The sequence below is a fragment of the Numenius arquata genome, chromosome Z (genome assembly GCF_964106895.1).
Source record: "Numenius arquata chromosome Z, bNumArq3.hap1.1, whole genome shotgun sequence".
Lineage (NCBI taxonomy): Eukaryota > Metazoa > Chordata > Aves > Charadriiformes > Scolopacidae > Numenius > Numenius arquata.
Window position 1 is genome coordinate 54,161,404 of NC_133616.1, and position 18,001 is coordinate 54,179,404.

Below are 18,001 nucleotides of genomic sequence, written 5' to 3' on the forward strand. Positions count from 1 at the left end.
ATTTATTTCTTTTTAAACAATGGGTGAGACTGTGTGATTCCGAAAGCCAGGTTCCAGTGGTTTTCATGTAACTGCTGTCCACAAAGTAGTATATGCAAAAATATGTGCGCACACTTATAACAAGCTAAATCTTAGTTGTCTGAGATAGTAGAGGGTTTTTTAACATCCAGTTCCTGAATGGCAGTGGAACTATATGAACAAAGCTTCTTAAAGAACTAATTTTGAATATTGAAAATAAAGTAGTAATTTTTTTAACTTTTTACTGGCATGACATTTTGGAGTACACAGGTGGCACATTATCTGCACTTGTTTGACAAGTGCATTTGAGTGCAAATTCTGCTCTACTCCTCAGGAGGTGTGCTTTTGTTGTCAGACTCAAACTACTATCATGTCTTGCTGTCTGTTTTGTCATTGTCTAAATGCATCTCTGTCCGTATGTACGCATTGTGTCTTGTATTTAATGTACCATGTAAATGTATTTATGCTCTCTTTGTTTTAATCAACAGTATCAAAGCAGAAGGTGTAGAGGTCCCTAATTTCCTTAACTATCTGTACAGTGAGTTTGTAAGCCTCAGAAAATAAATCTCTGTCTAAAAATTCTGTTAGAAGGCAGTTATCTTAGTGCAGTGGGAGAATTAGAAAGGCTATTTCAACTTGAAATAATTGCTCTACATATTTTATTTGTCTTTTTTGCAGTGTTGTCCATGATTTTGATGGTTATAATCAGGTACATTTCAAGAGTACTTGTCTGGATTTTGACAATTCTTGTCATTCTGGGATCACTCGGTAAGTCTTGTTTGTCTCCCAGTTTCTGAGTGTCCAGTTCTAATCTTTGTGCTCCATGTCTTCAGGCCAGCTACATCCTGCACAGATCTTGGACCATGCATTTCCCTTCAGCTTTCCTTAGAGTCCCTTGCAAGACACATGTCAAAAGTGCTGCCTTTGTAATTGTAGTCCTTGTCCAGATATTATGTTGCTCCTTAGAGATTTGATGCGCTCCCTGCTTGGCTAGCCAGCTTCCTGTCAGCCTGTCTCACTAGAGCCCACGTAGGCAATATGGGGTATTCCTCACACCACTTGTAGCACAGCCCTTAACATTTCCTACTTCTTAATGTGCCTTCAAAACATGTGAGCAAGCATGCAGGAATCAAAGGGCAGCTATTGTTTATGCAGCCTCAGGGGACCTTTAGGATGTAGAATATATCCGTAGAACCCTGCAGGTTCATCAGCCCCTTCAGTCCTCTGAGTAGCTCTCTAGGTGTCTCTAAGATCTGTTCTTGAGCAGAGGAAGCAAAGGTGCTTTTCTGGCATTTCTAATCAAATCCTTGTATTCCTATATGACTCAGAAAGTCCTGCATGACCTAGGTCACGTATGAAATGCAGCCAGCCATGCCATCTTGGGAATGGCCAAAGATTGTGTTGTGCAAAATGATTTCTCTTGCATGAAGATAGCCTTGCTTTATGACATAAACTTTTATATTTATAAAACTTAAGTTTTCTATTACTGATACTCAGTAGCAAAGCCCAAATGTATGGGCAGATCACTAGAGGGAAGGAACAAAAATAGAATAATTAAATTAGGAAGTACTAGCAATTTAATTCTTGCAATGCATGACTGCAAGGGATGGAAAAAAATCAGCAGACCATCTATGGCTTTTCAGGATCACTTGTTTTTTCTGCTTACTGTTCAGAGGATCTCTGACCACAAAAAAGGGATGTATTTTTTTTTTTCATTTATATTCCCTTAAGACACTGAGCAACTATGATGAGTGAAAGAGTTGAATGACTTATTGCTATCTGTTATAATATTGTAAAAAAAATCGCATCCATTACACAGACTGAAATAAGCATATCGTTTGTGAGACATACTGCTTGTTCACTATTCAGGGTACACCAAAAGAGCATCCTCCATTTTAGACCTGAAAGGAGTACCTTCAGCAAAGACTTGTGACTTGTGCAGCTGATTCAGAAATAATAACAGAACAGAGGAGGGTACTCAAAAGCGATACTCAAAGCCCTCCCTGAGAGGCTGGAATCTTGTGTTTAAGAAAAGTTCTACCTTGGAAACATAGCTAGAATATAAGAACAAAATTCTGAGCATAAGGCTAGGGTTTCTTAACAGGAGTTAGAAGAAGGTACTTCACACTATATTGGCCTCCTGAGTCTGTCACTGATGTTTTTTCCAGTGCCCAAAAGACATTGTCTGATGAAGGTGTAGCTATATGTCATTAACCTGAGTTGCTGTTCTCAGCATCAGGGCTGTTTCTTCTCATCTCAATTAGTCTTCCCAGGAGTTGCAGACTCCTCCTTTTGTTCCTCTTGTTGTTTTGCATCCTAATCCAAAGGTCAGTCTCTGTTCCCCCTCCTAAATTCTTACTCTCTAACATATTATACACATATGTTCATACATCCTACCATGTAACTCTTTATTCTTCTTTTTGTTACTCTATTGCCTGTCTAATGGGAGCTGTGATCTTCCTTGTTAGGGCTCCTCATGAACTAGTCCTCTCATGCACTTCACCTTAGACCAGAAAGTCAGAGAGCTGCAAGTCTCTTTGAATGGTCATAGTGGGGTGAGACTGTGAAAATCCACTTGAGAAGAGGGCACTTCTCCATCCTCAAAAGCTTCTGTTGGTTTAGCTGTCAGTGCCTTTGAGCCTTCTATACCAGACTATGCTTAGAAGAGGAAACTGTTTAGTTTTAGTACTAGGTATTATAACTGTGTCACATAGACGGAGCCTCTTTCAGTTATTCTTTTTTTTCTCTCTAAAACATAGGTGGTACAGGAGTCCTGTGGTGGCTTTATGCTAAGCAACGAATGTCTGCTAGTGCTGTTGAGACTCAAATAGCCAAAGACAATCTTCAGGCTCTTCTGATCTATGCTATTTCAGCTACAGTCTTCACGGTATGTTTTGCTAATGACTATATTATTTTCTTTTTCTGTCTTCCTGGTTGTGTCTATTTTTTTTCTGGTGAAAGTTCCATATTGTGCACATTTTTGAAGAGTTTATTGCTACCGCAAGCTCTGTTGTTGTGATTTTTTTTGGTTTTATTTTTGCTTGTAGGCATTGTTCTGTAATATCTGTTTTGAGTTAGGAGAGAGTTCCTGACCTTGCAGCTACTTTCCTCTACTGTAAAATGTCCACAGGGACTTTGTGAATTGGTACAATATTGGACTCCCAATGTAGTTTCACTTACGAGATTTTTCTTAGGTTCCCGTTTCAGAGGTACTTCATATTTTCAGTTTATTTGGAAGTCCTCAGACCATTCCTATTTCCAAAATCGGTTGTCCCAAACTTTTTTCCATTTACGGAAGGATCATTGTGAAAAAAAAATACTAAAAATTATTGCTGAACCAATTTGTCTTCATCAGGCCTTGCTCTTTGTTTCAGAGTTACCGACTTTACTACTAGAAATTGACAACGTTTGACTAACTTATATCACAAGTTCACCACACCATGTCCATATGTAGGCGTTAAATTGTATTCTTTGTTAAATTCTGCTGATTTCATTGGTTTGTAAAACATAATTGAGGATAGGATCTGGTCTGATTTCATAAGCCTGAGGCTGGTGATGATTCCAAACACGTAATTATGAGGTTGAAATTCCCCAAAAGCATAATTTTTAAAATAATTTGTCACTGAAGCTGATAGAGGTTTTACATTTTGATCTTGTGATTTTCTAGATAGAGCACGTGTTAATTTGCTGAGTTGAATATCCTAGCTGTGCAAAAAGAAAGCTTGCTTATTTTTCAGTTCCCTAAAATGTGATTTGGAAACTCCTTCCTCTAGGTTATCTTGTTCTTGATAATGTTGATTATGCGCAAACGAGTAGCTCTCACCATTGCCTTGTTCCACGTGGCCGGCAAGGTCTTCATTCACCTTCCGCTGCTAGTCTTCCAGCCATTTTGGACATTCTTTGTGCTTATCCTCTTCTGGACATACTGGATCACAGTCCTGCTCTTCCTTGGTACTACAGGTAAGCAGCTACTAGGCTTATTTTAAATAAATTCCACTTCATTTTAATATGATTTCAGGCAGAGTTGGTTAAAGTGCATGTGGGAACCTCTGGAAAAAAACCCCACATACTATGCTTCTGTTGTTGTCTACTTCAGTGACTTCAAAATACTTGTTTGAAGGAAGTTGTTGTGCATTTGAGTCTGCGTTACCGGTATACTATTTTGTGCCTTAGGCCAGCTTTTTGATTTGATGCAAGTTGGCATGTTGCAAGCCACAAGACTCCATTAATGACTGCTATAACAATTTTCCCAATAATTACCACTGATTTTACATAAGCAGGTCAAAACCAGCTAATCTTACAGCTTATCTCATAAGGTGTTGTATTGTATTGTAGCCAGTACTTGCACAGATGAAGACATAGTAATGAAAGGGCCATTTACTCTCTCCCAAAATGTAAATATACTCAAAGTAGTGTTCAGTTGTTCGTAACTTAGGTGTCTAGTATTATTTCAGCATTTACCAGGATTATTAGGGAGATTTTTCTGCTGTTTGTACACCATATTTTGGGAGCAGCCAGTGTATTCTCAGTTTATGCTTGCTGTGAAGCACATAGGAGAGCTTTGTTTGTGTTCAGGGTCTGACAAGAGCTTCTAGAATTAGTTGATCTTATAGGTTCAAATCTTAGTTACCTCAGTAGAGAATCCTAGCAACTGCTTTTTAAAATGGGAGATGTCTGTGTTATTTTGTAGTAAGTTGTAGACAATAGAGACCATCATTCATTATTAAGATCTTAGAATTCTGAGATTTATTGTTTTCTGCTGATTGAAAAGTAGCAGTGTTTCAGATCACAGAGCTATTTCAGGATCATACAAGAGAAATATTTTTTTATTTCATAGCCTGAACCTTTAGCAAGGGTAATAGAATTCACATGTTCTCATTACTGTTGAAATTTTTACTTTTCATTATATGCTCTACTATGTGCAGAAAATGTTGGCCTCTGAAAGTGAGTTAAGTGTAAGTCCCATGGTTCACTCTGTGAGTTAAAGACCACTGCACAGAGACTCAATTTATAGCAGAATTTAGGCTGATGTTTTTTTTTTTTCTGACAGAACTCATTGATTGGCCTTGATTCTGCAAAGACTAATTTATGCTTTTAGCTTTATGCTCACTTGATATCTTCACTGATACCAGTTAAACAAAATCTGTGTACAAACAGGGCCAGATCTTTTCAGTCCAAACCAGGAGAACTTTAAAAAGTCTACATTATCTGTGTAAGAGAAGAAGCCTACTCTTCATAAGAGCTTGTTCATTAAAACCAAAATTATTTCACTAGTTTGGTTTATTCACAAGAAAATACTAATTGTTTATATAAGCATAAAAGCATAGCTAAGAAGGTGGAGAAGGTGCTATCAGCGCTAAGTCTGAACCGTGGTTTCTAAAGTAAGCATTTTATACACGTGACGTTACTTTCAGTATTTTTCTGAATCTCATCTGATGTTCAGATTACTGGTGTATAAGATGTTTCATCTCGGCGTGGGTTAACGCATTGAAAAAGAGCTTATCCTAGGGGGCTCCTGACATGTGCTGTCAGCCTCAGCATGTGATGCTGCTATTCAGCGGAGACAGAGTCAATGGATTTCTGAATGTATGAAATCATATGTTTGGAATCTCAGGGGTTCTGCTGTAGACTGTGCGCATCCCTCTTTCTGACTTGATTTAAGCAGTATTTCCTTTTTTATCTTCATTTATTTCTAGGTAGTCCTGTCCCAAACGAAGAAGGATTTGTTGAATTTCGGATGGTAGGCCCCTTGAAATACATGTGGTGGTACCATGTAGTGGGACTGATCTGGATCAGCGAGTTTATCCTAGCTTGTCAGCAGATGACAGTAGCAGGGGCTGTTGTGACCTACTATTTCACAAGGTATGGGCAACTCAGACAGCTCTGCTGGAAGCAGCCTAGAAATGGAATTAACTGAACTAATGAGGGACACAGCTTTTGGGGAGAATACTTGCTTCTGTCCTGAAAGCTGGAGAGCAGTTGAATTGTATTGACTCTTTAAGTCATGTCAAGTCCTAAAATAATGTGGTTTGCTGATTATAGACAGTATTCTTGATATTTTAGACATGAGGTCCGGTTTGCCTTGAGTGTATCTGCTAGCTATTCAAGAAGCCAATACTAATTATTAGGCAATGGTTTTACCAACCTTCAGGCACAAGAGTTTTGCTTCACAGAGATAAGAAACTAATTTCAGAATCACAAACTTAGCTCTGGGGTTTTAATGTATAGTATTTTGAAACTTTTATGAAATTCCAGTTGCTTAAAATTTACCTTAAATAAGTGAAAATTGAAGTTCTGTTTTTAGCCATTTAGGACCCAGGTTTTTAATTTTAAAAAATGGTATCAGGTGCTTTGTTAGTATTTCATGAGAATGAGGGTAAACGGTACTTCAGTGATCTGAAGTATTACATTGTTGGTATGTAGAGCAGCTCTATGGCAGTATTTTTGCTAAGGAAAAGCAGCAAGTACACTAATACCTGTTTTATAAAAGTATAGTTTAATGAAGCTTCTCTGCACGTCTTCGTAGATCTAGTAGTTCATAATAAATTTTTTCAAACCCTGCCTCTCCCAGAAAAAGCCACCACATCATTGTTCAAGAGCTAGATGAGTAATTTTATTTCAGACATTCTCAGAGTCTTTTCCAAACAATATAAATCCAACTCCTCTAGATAAAGAGCAGAATGAGTAGAGGATATTGGCAAGGTACTTAGAAACGGTAATTTACTTAAGAAAGGAAAACCAAGACATTGGAGTGGTGCTATTCCCAAGAACTATCCTAAATACACATGTAGTTCAGCTAGTGGGTTTTGGTATGTTTTTTTAGTCTTTCATGTGAGGACTATTATATAAAAAAATTACAAATGATATCCAGCAGCCACACTCTGTTCTTGCTGTGTGCTTTTAAGAGTCTGGTTTTTTAAAAAAATGGGTTTTTAAATAATGTATGCAGAAATTTTTCAAGTGCATGATTCAGATCACAAATGTTTAATTGGTTTGTCTTTTTAATTGAGAGTGTTATCTGAATTACATTGAACTTCTTATCTGCCCTAGTCTTTAAAACAATATCAAAGGCAATGAACTAATTTACTGTGCTGACAAAAATTGTTATTTTATTAATGATGAAGCCCTCCAATATACCAGTGAAATACATCTGTGAAGTTATTACAAGATGTTACAGGGATGTAATCTTGTGAATAATTAAACTGGGTTGAGTAACAAACTAGAAAATTCCAGAGGACAGAGGATAACTTCACATTGAAATAGATCACTTAGCAATGTGTATGCTTAATCTGGAAGTTTTATGTATTTTCTGTCGCTTGAGGGTGAATGATTTTTCTTTAACTGTACCCTATCATTCCATAACAGGAATTTTATTTTAAGTTAGTAAGTACCCATTTCTCCCTACTGTTATCCTTTTCTGCGTTTTAAGATACAATTCTAATCTGAAAAGTGACTTAGTAAGAAAGGAAAGGGCATGAATTTAGACTTACCCATTGTGTTGCATATTGGCAGCTTTCCAAAGCAAATGACGTGAAGTTATCTATGGAGAAATGTTCACTGTTCATTTAACTTAGCCAGATAGATTCCTTTCAACTCAGGCAATAACAGATCTCAAGGTGTTCTGCATTACAGACTCTGCCCTCTATTAAATTTACCACAAAAGGAGGAAGTGGTTGGGTTGCCTGGGTGTAAGGCTCAGACCTTTTATGTGATTGTGCCCAAAATGGAATAGAATTTGGCTTCCCCCACCTAAGCTGTAAAAGTTAATTGGAAGAAAATCCAGGGTAAACCTATTTTAATAGTTCGCGTCTCAGGATTAGGTTACACAGATGTTAGTTTCGTGGAATGAAGACTCTACTTTTTATCCTTTTGAATGAAAGTCATATGAAAATTACTTTCTCCCAAGCTGAGGAGATATTTTATGTTTGGAATGTTAGCGCTTGTTCCTTTAATGTGCTTAGTATTACATTCATAATTCTAATAAGGAAGAGCCATTCTTTAAATGTTGAATAAAGCTATTCTTTGAGAGAGAAATAAAAATGACTTCATTGGTAGGAAATATAAATAAAAATTGTAAAAGGGGATTGCTTCAGAACTGTGAAATTGAGTATTTATCTCATAAATTAATAATATTCTAGCCACATTGCAGTGAAATAGCTTGTTGTAAGGCTTGATATTTGGTTCCTTCAGGATATAATAGCTAAATCAGAAATGCAAAACATCTGAGAAAAGAATTTACTTAATGAAAAAAAGCAGTAGTACTCTCTCCAAAGTCTCCACGAAGACCTTCAGGAGAGATGGGGAAGGCAAGTTTTATCAGTAGTCTGACTGAAAAAGCGTTAGCTTTGTTTCACACTTTTCTGGAGGGTTTTGAATAGCACACCATCAAATGTAGTTTTGTAGAAACTGCCAGTTGACGATAGTAGTAATGCAGCCGACTGCTACCTTAAGACATACTGATTCCTTATCCTATTCCTATTACAGCATTAGAGCCAAAACCATGACTTGCACAGACTGTCAGTGTGGAGTGAAAAATATAGACTGAAAGCTAGTATAAGGATAGATATTCCTTTTGCACGTTAGTTTATTGAGAATTTGTAGTACTTCTAGATGTTACTAAATGTATGTTGATCATTCTACTTTATTATTTTTCTCTTTTCAACAGGGAGAAAAGGAATCTGCCATTTACGCCTATTCTGGCATCTGTTAATCGCCTTGTTTGTTACCACCTAGGAACGGTGGCAAAGGGGTCTTTCATTATCACACTGGTGAAGATACCACGAATGATTCTTATGTATATTCATACACAACTCAAAGGAAAAGTAAGAGAAGTAGATTCCATTTTCTTACTGAAACTCAATGTCTGATGTGTTTACAGCTAATTTAATTTGTGTGGGGGCTGGAAGTCTTGTTTTGGAATATTTGGTCTTTAAAGGACCATGGGACTGAGAGGGACTGCTTAAGTTATGAGGCTAAGTATCAGTTACTGAAACACAAAGGAATATTGTTTTCTTAAGTCTGTTGATTTTAATCTTTACCTGTTTTCCTACATTCTGTGCTTTCCTAGGAAAATGCTTGTGCTCGCTGTATGCTGAAAGCCTGCATCTGCTGCCTTTGGTGTCTAGAAAAGTGCCTGACCTACTTAAATCAGGTAAGATTTTCAATATGCAAGTTTTATGTAAGGGCTGATAATATATGATTCCCAGAGTGCATTCTGAGGCTGACACATAAGGTATCGTACTTTGGAACTGAACTTCAATGAAGGTACTTCAGTCTTTTCTCCATCACTGAAATTACCCTACAGATCACTACATTAGTCTTTGTTTACCTCGTAAAGGTGAAAAATAGCTGGTATTCATCTTTCTGAACACGGTAACTCAACTTTAGAGCAATTTGTTTAGTCATTGGAGGTGTTCCTCCTTATGTGAACTCTATCAAACTACATCTGAATTTCAAAATATGTTTGTTGTGAAAAGAAAATGAAGCTTTTCCAGGTGTAATTTTTAAGGTTCACACAATTGAAAAACTGTACATAACATCAAATTGTCATCATCATCTATGAAGTGGAAGGAATTGTGACACACTGGCTAGTCAGACACCTTTGTAAAAGATTTTATTGGCCTGTGGTTCCACCTCTGTTAAGTACACCTCTAAATATCTCTCTAATATCCCTTTCACTGTTGTTCAGTTTTTTGCTTGTGGAAATACAAGCTGGAACATAGGAAGTTCCATTTAAATATGAGGAAGAACTTCTTTACAGTGAGGGTGACAGAGCACTGGAACAGGCTGCCCAGGGAGGTCGTGGAGTCCCTTACTCTGGAGATTTTCAAGACCCACCTTGATGCAGTCCTGAGTAATGTGCTCTAGGCAACCCTGCTTTAGCAGGGGAGTTGGACTAGATGGTCTATAGAGGTCCCTTCCAACTCTGACAATTCTGTGATTCGGTGAATACAGAAATAAAAGCAGAAGGAGGCGTTTAAGAAAACCCCCAGCATATCCTTGCAAATTGTCTCGGCTAACTTTGAATGCAGTCTGATGGTGTATCTATGAATTATCTTGGTGGACTTGTATGACTCTCAAACTCAATTATATTTCCTGAATATTTTTTTCTAACTACTTAATTGCTGTAGTTATGCCATTGCTCACCTCCTCCTGCACACAAATTGCAAATTCTATTTAATTAATTTTTTGGAATAAACTTATTAGTGCATAAATGATGAGCAAGGGAGGAGAAGAATGGTAATTCTCTACCTCGTATAGTCTTTTGTCAGCTGGTATGTACTGCTTGATTCAAAAATTCTCAAGGGGAATCTTTGTTCATTAACATCATATAACTTATGTGATTTATTCAGAAGCTGCATCTTCTTCCTCTTCTTCCTCACCCCCTACCCCACCACCTGAAGTATCTGATCATTCCATGAGTAAATCTTCAATCTGCTTTTCCCAGAACGCATATACAGCCACAGCTATCAACAGCACCAACTTCTGCACCTCAGCAAAGGATGCCTTTGTTATTCTAGTGGAAAATGCTTTGCGAGTGGCTGCCATAAACACAGTTGGGGACTTTATGCTGTTCCTAGGAAAGGTATGTATACTGTAAATAACTGTATGCAGTTATTACTGACCTATGTAGTAATAAGCTTTCCTTAGCAATGGCTGGCACCCCAGATATAAAATGCCTTCAAATTCCTGTTTCTTAGAATGCACTTTATTACATCGAGCTCCGTCATGTCAGGAAGGGGATTGTCCAGGACAGAGAGGATAAGCAGATGACCCGCTTACATTAAGTAAAAAAGATCAGAAGGGAATAGCTGAAGATGGTGACACCTATTGCATGATTTTTCTCTTGACTCCATAAAAATATTAGAAGTTCTGAGTTTTTGATTGCTTTTGTGGTTAAAACCTAGAACCTTAATGAAAGGAAGCTTTTCCTCTAAATTATTTTTAGTAAGGGCTCTCCGGGTTTAAGTTGAAAACTGGCTTGTTATTGATTACCAACAATATTGGACTGGAAGGTAGTGTAGGAGCCTGTTGTGAAGAACTGCCAGCTTGGACTGAACTGTCTTTGTTACTACATTTCTCTGCTTTTATTAAGTCAGAGTACAGTGGGCTGGACTTGTAATCCAGTAATTAAGTCAATAAGGTGTGAAAAGAAATAAACACGTAATGAAGATATAGGTGCCTGGGAGACCATGAAGTGCTCTCCATGTAATATGGTTTTATGGAGGTGTCTGAAGGTATTAGGAAACATCTCCCTGAAAAGATGTGTTTCAAATTATTAGAGAAATGTACAGGTGACAGAAATGTTGAAATGAACAGTGCACAATATAAAAAAATATTGTCAGCTGAAACAGTGCTAGGATCCCAGCCTGTCTCCTTTATCAGTGCAACCTGTTTTTTTCACAATACAGTAAAGCTGACCTATTTTACAATTTCATGTTTAGCTGCAGTTCATAATAATAGATTTGGTAATGTTAGAAATGTTGAGTGGCCACAACAATTGTTTTAGTCCTTTTGTTATACCCAAAGACTAAACTGGTACCCAGTGAAATATCTGTTAGGGCCTCACATATAGCGTAGTTCTGTGGAGACTGTTACATGAAATGCCTTGCATGAATTCTGATCTACCTTTCCTGTATGGAGATGGGACAAAGATAAGACGAGCTTTGAAGTTGTTTCTGCCAGCAAAATGAAAAACGTACCATCCCCTCAAGACCTGTCTTCCCCCTTCTCTCTTCCCATGTCATTTACACGCAGGGATATGGGGAATCCAGGAGGTTAAGATGTCATTGCCACTAGGATCTGTAGCTCCCGGTTCTAGCCCTGGCAGAGCAAGAAGCACGTAGGTTAAAAAACAAAACCAAACAAGAAAAAAAATCAAAAGGCTTCTGCCATGAGAGTTCTCTTCTGTTTTCTTCCTCAGGTCCTGATAGTCTGCAGTACAGGTTTGGCCGGGATTATGTTGCTGAATTACCAACGAGATTACACCATCTGGGTGCTGCCGCTCGTCATTGTCTGCCTCTTTGCATTCCTGGTTGCTCACTGCTTCCTTTCCATTTATGAAATGGTTGTTGATGTCCTTTTCTTATGTTTTGCCATCGATACAAAATACAATGATGGGAGCCCTGGGCGGGAATTCTACATGGATAAAGTTCTCATGGTAAGTTTCCCCTTGCTCTCTAAGGCTAAGGATATGGTTTCATAAGATGAGTAATTTGAGAGTGGAGTGAACTCAGTAGCTGAGTTTAATACTGTAATTTTTTTTTTACCTGGGTTACCTTGCTATGTTGTTCATGGCTTGATCAACAAAGAGTGCGTTCTGATGAGCGTCAGATAAGTCATGATTCTTCCCTCCCTTGACATCACTGGTATTGGCTTCTATATGCTGGCTGTGAGATGACCAGTTGTCTTGCAGAATCATACCTTTGAGTATCCTTTATTCTAAATGATACACTGCAGAATGGAGAGAAGCAAAACAGGTGGTAAAGACTTGTTTTTTGTGCTTTTCTAAGAAGGACCTCTCTTGGGACATGGAAGACAAAAAAATATCAGAGTATTCTACCTCACACACAGGAAAACTCCAGTGTGGTTACTCTCTTCTTTCAGATAGACAGGAGCCAGAACTTGCTTCTCAGCCTGTCATGCACAGAAAACAGAAATTATGTTCTGCCCTGGAGCCTAGATCAAGGCCCTTTGCATAATTAACTTATTTGTTTGTCCCATCTTACTCCCTGTTCTCTCTAGCTAGAGACTAAGATGTAAAAATTCTGCTCCTTAAGCCACTCTGTTGTTGAGTAGGTAATTTTCTTGGTAGTATTTTTAAGTGGGAACCACAGAATATATCCCTGCAAAATATACCCCCATGTGTAGGCTAGAGGAAGACTCTCATGACTTCTTAGCATATTTTTTTTTCTGATTACTTGTTGGAAAAACATGTCAAGATTTTAAAGTTAAATTTTCAGTAAAACACTACAGAATCTAGAGTATATAATAAATAAAACAGTAGCTGATCCGTTGCTTTTTAGCGCAGAATAAGAGTAAAATGCAGCATGCTGTCTCAGAAGACAGCACAGATGAATCATAAAAGCATTTGGGTTTCTTCAGTGAACAGTCAATATCAGAAAACACTAGCAGCTAAAGTTTACTGGAATTTACTACAGAAGGCTTTCCTTCAAGAGAAAAAAAATCACATAAAATTGAGTTAGCACCTTTGCCGGTCTTGGAGTAGGTGATTCTTATCCAGTGAAAAATTTAAGAGTTTGAATTGAGGGAAGTTAGGGAAATCAACAAGACCTTGCAAGTAATTGTCTCCAAGTGCCTCTGTTTGATGGAGTTCCAACGTTACACATAGTACGCGGGAGAGGATGTAATAATTAGGATCCCTGGGTTTTTTTGACAGCCATCCTCCTACCTTCCTTCCCTGTAAAGGAAAGCACTGTGTGGTAAATGTGAAAGTTGTACCAGCACACAGGCAAATACCTGTCTGTCTTCCAGAATGAAATGAGGGAGACCCTCATGGCTATTTGGCAGGCTCTTTTGGTACTTTGTGGACAAGTCTGACCCGGAGCAGTGGGAGGAGCAAGTTGTGTTGAGAGTTACATCTTAACATTTTGTATTGAAATTCAATGTTTGGAGTCTGCTCTAAGAAAGCACTCTTCACTTTATTACTATTTTTCAGGAGTTTGTGGAGAATAGTAGGAAATCTATGAAAGAAGCTGGCCGGGGAGGTGGAGCTGAGGGCAGAGAGCTAAAACCAATGGTAGGTGCAGATGAGGAGGTGGCGGTCCTCCAAGAGTTTCACTTTTACTTCTTCTCCCTCTTTGTCTTTACTGACTGCACTTCTTCAGGAGAAGTTTTTGTTCTCTGTATCACTCAAGATGTTCTGCTTTTTCTGTTTGTGAGCTTGCCTATCACCTGGATGGCAGAGTTTTTGTCACAGCTGAGACCATCTCCTGTAAAAGTAAGATGAAAGGAACTGTCATGAAACAAATGCAGGATCATTTCATTAGGATTAGTATGCATGCTATGTGGTACACAGACAGCCCCAACTGCTGAGTACTCCCAAAATAAGATGACTCTGGAATTCATTGGGCTATTCTGACTTTAATACTGTCTTCAGTCCTGAACTGAACAATTTTTGTTCATCTTATGTTCACCATAAAAGCCTGAAGAACACTACTGAGCACATCCATTGTTGCAAAGTAGGACCAGGCATTTAAAGCTCTCACCAAATTATTTTATATGGTGCCAAGGAATTGGATACAGTGATTCCTTTCAACCTGCTCAAATGACATTTTTCCCAGTTGTTTGTTTTTATTGCCAACTACTTATGTTGCTTGTCTCTTGTGTGCTCTTTCCATCTCACACTGTCAGATATACAGACAGTGAACAATGCATCATTTATGCTTCTGCAGCCTGTTTTACTTATGGTGTGCCTGTTAGGAAGGCATTGCATGTCTGAGTAGCCTGGAATAAGGAACAGCTATACATGGTACAAATAACAGATAGGAGGATGAGTTTGGAAGGTGGAGAACTGAGAGCGTATGATGGAGACCCAGGCTCAGCAAGGTATGACTTGTCATCGTGCAATATGACTTTGTGAAATAGATATTTTTCCACCATTACTTTCTCAAGAGTACTTGGGCCTGACGCAGTTCCTTACCATGGGGACAATTTTTTTAACGTAATGGAACCCAAATGAGTGTATGTTAACAGTAGAATTATTTTTTTTTTCAAACGATGTACGTGAAGCCATGTTGCATGAGCATTTTTTGACCTAGCTGGAATGGGTTCCTGCTGTAGAATGGATGGATGTGTAGCTTTGTGTGTTTCTAGGTCTGCTTACGCCTAAATGCTGCTGTGTTTATACATCTAAAAAACTAATTCTATGCTCATTTACTGTTTTCTTCTGGGAGTAATTCTAGCTGTTCAAACAAACACTAATGTTGGGATTTTCAGAGTAGTCTAAACACTGCAAATGTAAAGCTGCCTTTAAAATGATTGAGAATTTGGTTTGCAAAACCTCTAGTCACACGCACTAAAAAAAAATCTCAGTCAGAAAATGTGTTATGTTAATCTCTAATTCAAACAGCAGGTTTACCTTAAGTGTTTTTCCACTTATGCTCTCATCAGTGCTAGCACAGACGGCTACTCAGACTTTTGTACTTGACTGCCTGCAGCTTGGATGTTAAAACCTTTATTCATTCCTCCTTGTAAAAGGGCAAACCAAGTACTTGCAAGTCAAGGGTGGTCTAGTTCTTTTCAGAACTTTGACTCTAGGCACTCAAGCCTAGCACTGTCTGAAAGTCCTCCTAGGGCTGCTGGAGGTGTGGAGCACTTGATGCGCAGCCTGAGTGTCACCTGCTGAATTACTCCCAGTTCTGCTGCTCATGTGATGGTCTTGTTTGGAACTGACTGGGCCTTGTTTTCTCAAGTGGTCTTTTGTTTTGGGGCGTTCAGCTCCTGTGGAATAGGTTCTGAAATGCTAGGATCTCACTTCCTGACAAGGACAGGGTACAGCAGTTAGCGCTGTGAAATTGCTGGTACCTTTCCCCAAAGCATTCATAAAGGCCTCAGTTACATCTGGAATAAGATCATTCATAAGTCTATTCTGTAGTAGTACCTCCTGTAGTCCCAAAATTGGGTATTTGAAAATTAGATTAATTTTTCTTCTTTTTTTCCTTCCTTTTTTAAAAAATTGAGTCTTTACTGTTTTGTTTCAGTCTCCTTGAAATGCAGACATTTCTTAGACATGACAATTAGTTCTGGAGGTTAAATTTCCCTAAGTGCAGTTGTATTTTAGGTATTAATAGCAGAGATGAGGAAACATTTAGCACCACCTGTTCTTGTATCAAGGCACAAAAAAACCCAAACACCAACACCTTTTCACGCTTTTTTCTTTATGGTTTCCAGTGACCCCTTTGACTCAGTTTCTCCTTGTCTTTTGGCATTTGTCTAAGACTGTGCTGTATGACTTTGTTTTCTAGGCCTCTGGAGCAAGTTCATCTTGAAACTAGCCAGCCATATTGGAACCCATTGACATTCCAAAACAGTATATATATACATATATACATACATATATATATATATATAAATAAACAGCCAAAATCAGAGAAAAGGAACAGGGATTTAATACTTTTTTTAACAATTATTTTTGTGAAACATGTACTCTTTTCATACGGGTGGCTTTTACAAGCAGCTTTATCATTGTTCCATTTTTTTTAATTATTCATTGTGGTCATGGAAAAGTTGATTCTTATCTGCTTGATACTTTACAATCTGGAGGAGGTATCATTGTAAAGATAATTTGACATGGTGACTGGGTTTAGACACAGATTTCCCATGACACTGCTAATCTGCTGAGAGTTTTACTTGTTTAGTTTGTTTAAATTTGCATTAAATTCAGGACAGGTACATGTCAGGAAAACCTTCAAATCAAGAAAAGTCTCAAATTTAATTTTTCAAAAGGCAGTTTCAGTGAGAATTTATTCAGTTTGAATGAAGCAGTCATTTTACTTTACAGCCCTGGTGGGGCACAGTTTTGTTTATCAGTATCAGATATCACAATAACCAACTCCTCAGGTATTCAGGTGTGTGGGAGCCCTTGCATCTCCTATTAGAGACTAGAAAATGGGGACAGATAATTTTTATATGCAATTAGCTTCCTGTTTTACCCCACTTACCCCTCTCACCCGTTGCCCGCTATCCTCCGGTAGCCTCCGGAGTTCGGTAGCCTCCTTCACACTTCAGCAGTGCTCCTTCGAAGGGTGTGGACTCTCCATCTGAGCAATTGAAATAACAGATTGTTAAAGCTCAGTCTTAGCCATACTCATGATTAATTCATGACTAGATGTAACGATGCTGAGGATGGGAAGAGAAATGAACTGTACTGGTGTACAAAAAAAGTACTGTATGCTTCATTTCATTTAATGCTGGAGAGCTTTGGGAGGTGAAAGGGACCATTCCTTGCTTGTTGTTTCATCCATATTTGTATGTACTGTAGTGGGTGGCTAAAACAGGAAAGGGCAGAGAAACATTTCTTTGGAAGTGTAACTGCCAGGATAGTTATCTGAAGTTATCAAATAACAACAAAAGAACGTGTGTTTTTATTGTTAGATATTTACATTTCTTTTCAGTCTGGAAGTTCACTAGATATGAATACTAATATTCAATCCTTCAGCATATTGTAATGGTAAATGCTTAAAAGTGTATTTGCTAAGAATTCATGATCTGTCTATGCTATATACTCCTTTTGTTACAATTTTTTTAAGAAAACTATTTTTGTTAATGTAAAGTAAATATTTCAGAGCAGAATTTTTAAACTTATTGCACTAAATATAAGCTCTGTACAAATAAATAATGCCTCAATTGTTCGATCACTCCATTCAAGAAAATGTTTTGAAAGAGAGAAGTCCTTCTACAGAAGCTTTGCGATGGAGTGGAGAGGTATGTCTAGGTAGAGACATGCACAACTCGTGTTACCAAGGCTTAATAAGTAAACAGTTCTCTGTGCTTCCTTTCAGAGGATCGGGCTTTTAAATTGCTGTTGAAAGTTTTAAAAAAGAAAAAAAAAGTAGTATCATGTAGCTAACCAGTGCTCTTACTTTTTGGCAGTAGTGAAATACTTCACTTTTGCTTCTAGAAGTTGTTTGATAACTTAAATTTGTTTAGTTTTCTTTCGGAAGCCAATTAAAAGGATCTACTCTTCTCATATCACACAGCCCAAATCGCATGAAACATAAGAAAATAAAATACATTTAGCAATTATAGCTGCTGGGGTGGCAGGGAGACAGGACTATCCAATCCTGCAAGCACTTAGATTCTCACTTAAGGGAACCATGTCAGTGGCATCAGGAGGACTCTCTGTGGGAGTTCTAAGTTACACATCTTACAGTGTAAGTGCTAACTGCAGTAGAGCTTCAACTTAGGGGTTCAAACTGGAGTGCTGGCGAGGGCTCCTAGTGCAAGTTAGAGGTCAGACTAT

At 38.1% G+C, this 18,001-nt stretch overlaps 1 protein-coding gene across 1 annotated transcript in view; it reads left to right on the forward strand.

Moving 5' to 3' along the window:
• The window catches only part of SLC44A1 (solute carrier family 44 member 1), a 45,603-nt gene extending 29,575 nt beyond the window's left edge, over nucleotides 1–16,028 (forward strand). Inside the window, exons 7-16 of the mRNA XM_074166402.1 lie at nucleotides 697–786; nucleotides 2,778–2,905; nucleotides 3,792–3,978; nucleotides 5,715–5,880; nucleotides 8,684–8,840; nucleotides 9,086–9,169; nucleotides 10,466–10,603; nucleotides 11,942–12,178; nucleotides 13,697–13,777; nucleotides 16,005–16,028. Of these exons, the coding sequence (XP_074022503.1) occupies nucleotides 697–786; nucleotides 2,778–2,905; nucleotides 3,792–3,978; nucleotides 5,715–5,880; nucleotides 8,684–8,840; nucleotides 9,086–9,169; nucleotides 10,466–10,603; nucleotides 11,942–12,178; nucleotides 13,697–13,777; nucleotides 16,005–16,028 (1,292 nt within the window). The remainder of the gene's footprint in view (nucleotides 1–696; nucleotides 787–2,777; nucleotides 2,906–3,791; nucleotides 3,979–5,714; nucleotides 5,881–8,683; nucleotides 8,841–9,085; nucleotides 9,170–10,465; nucleotides 10,604–11,941; nucleotides 12,179–13,696; nucleotides 13,778–16,004) is intronic.
• Nucleotides 16,029–18,001: the final 1,973 nt, after the last annotated feature.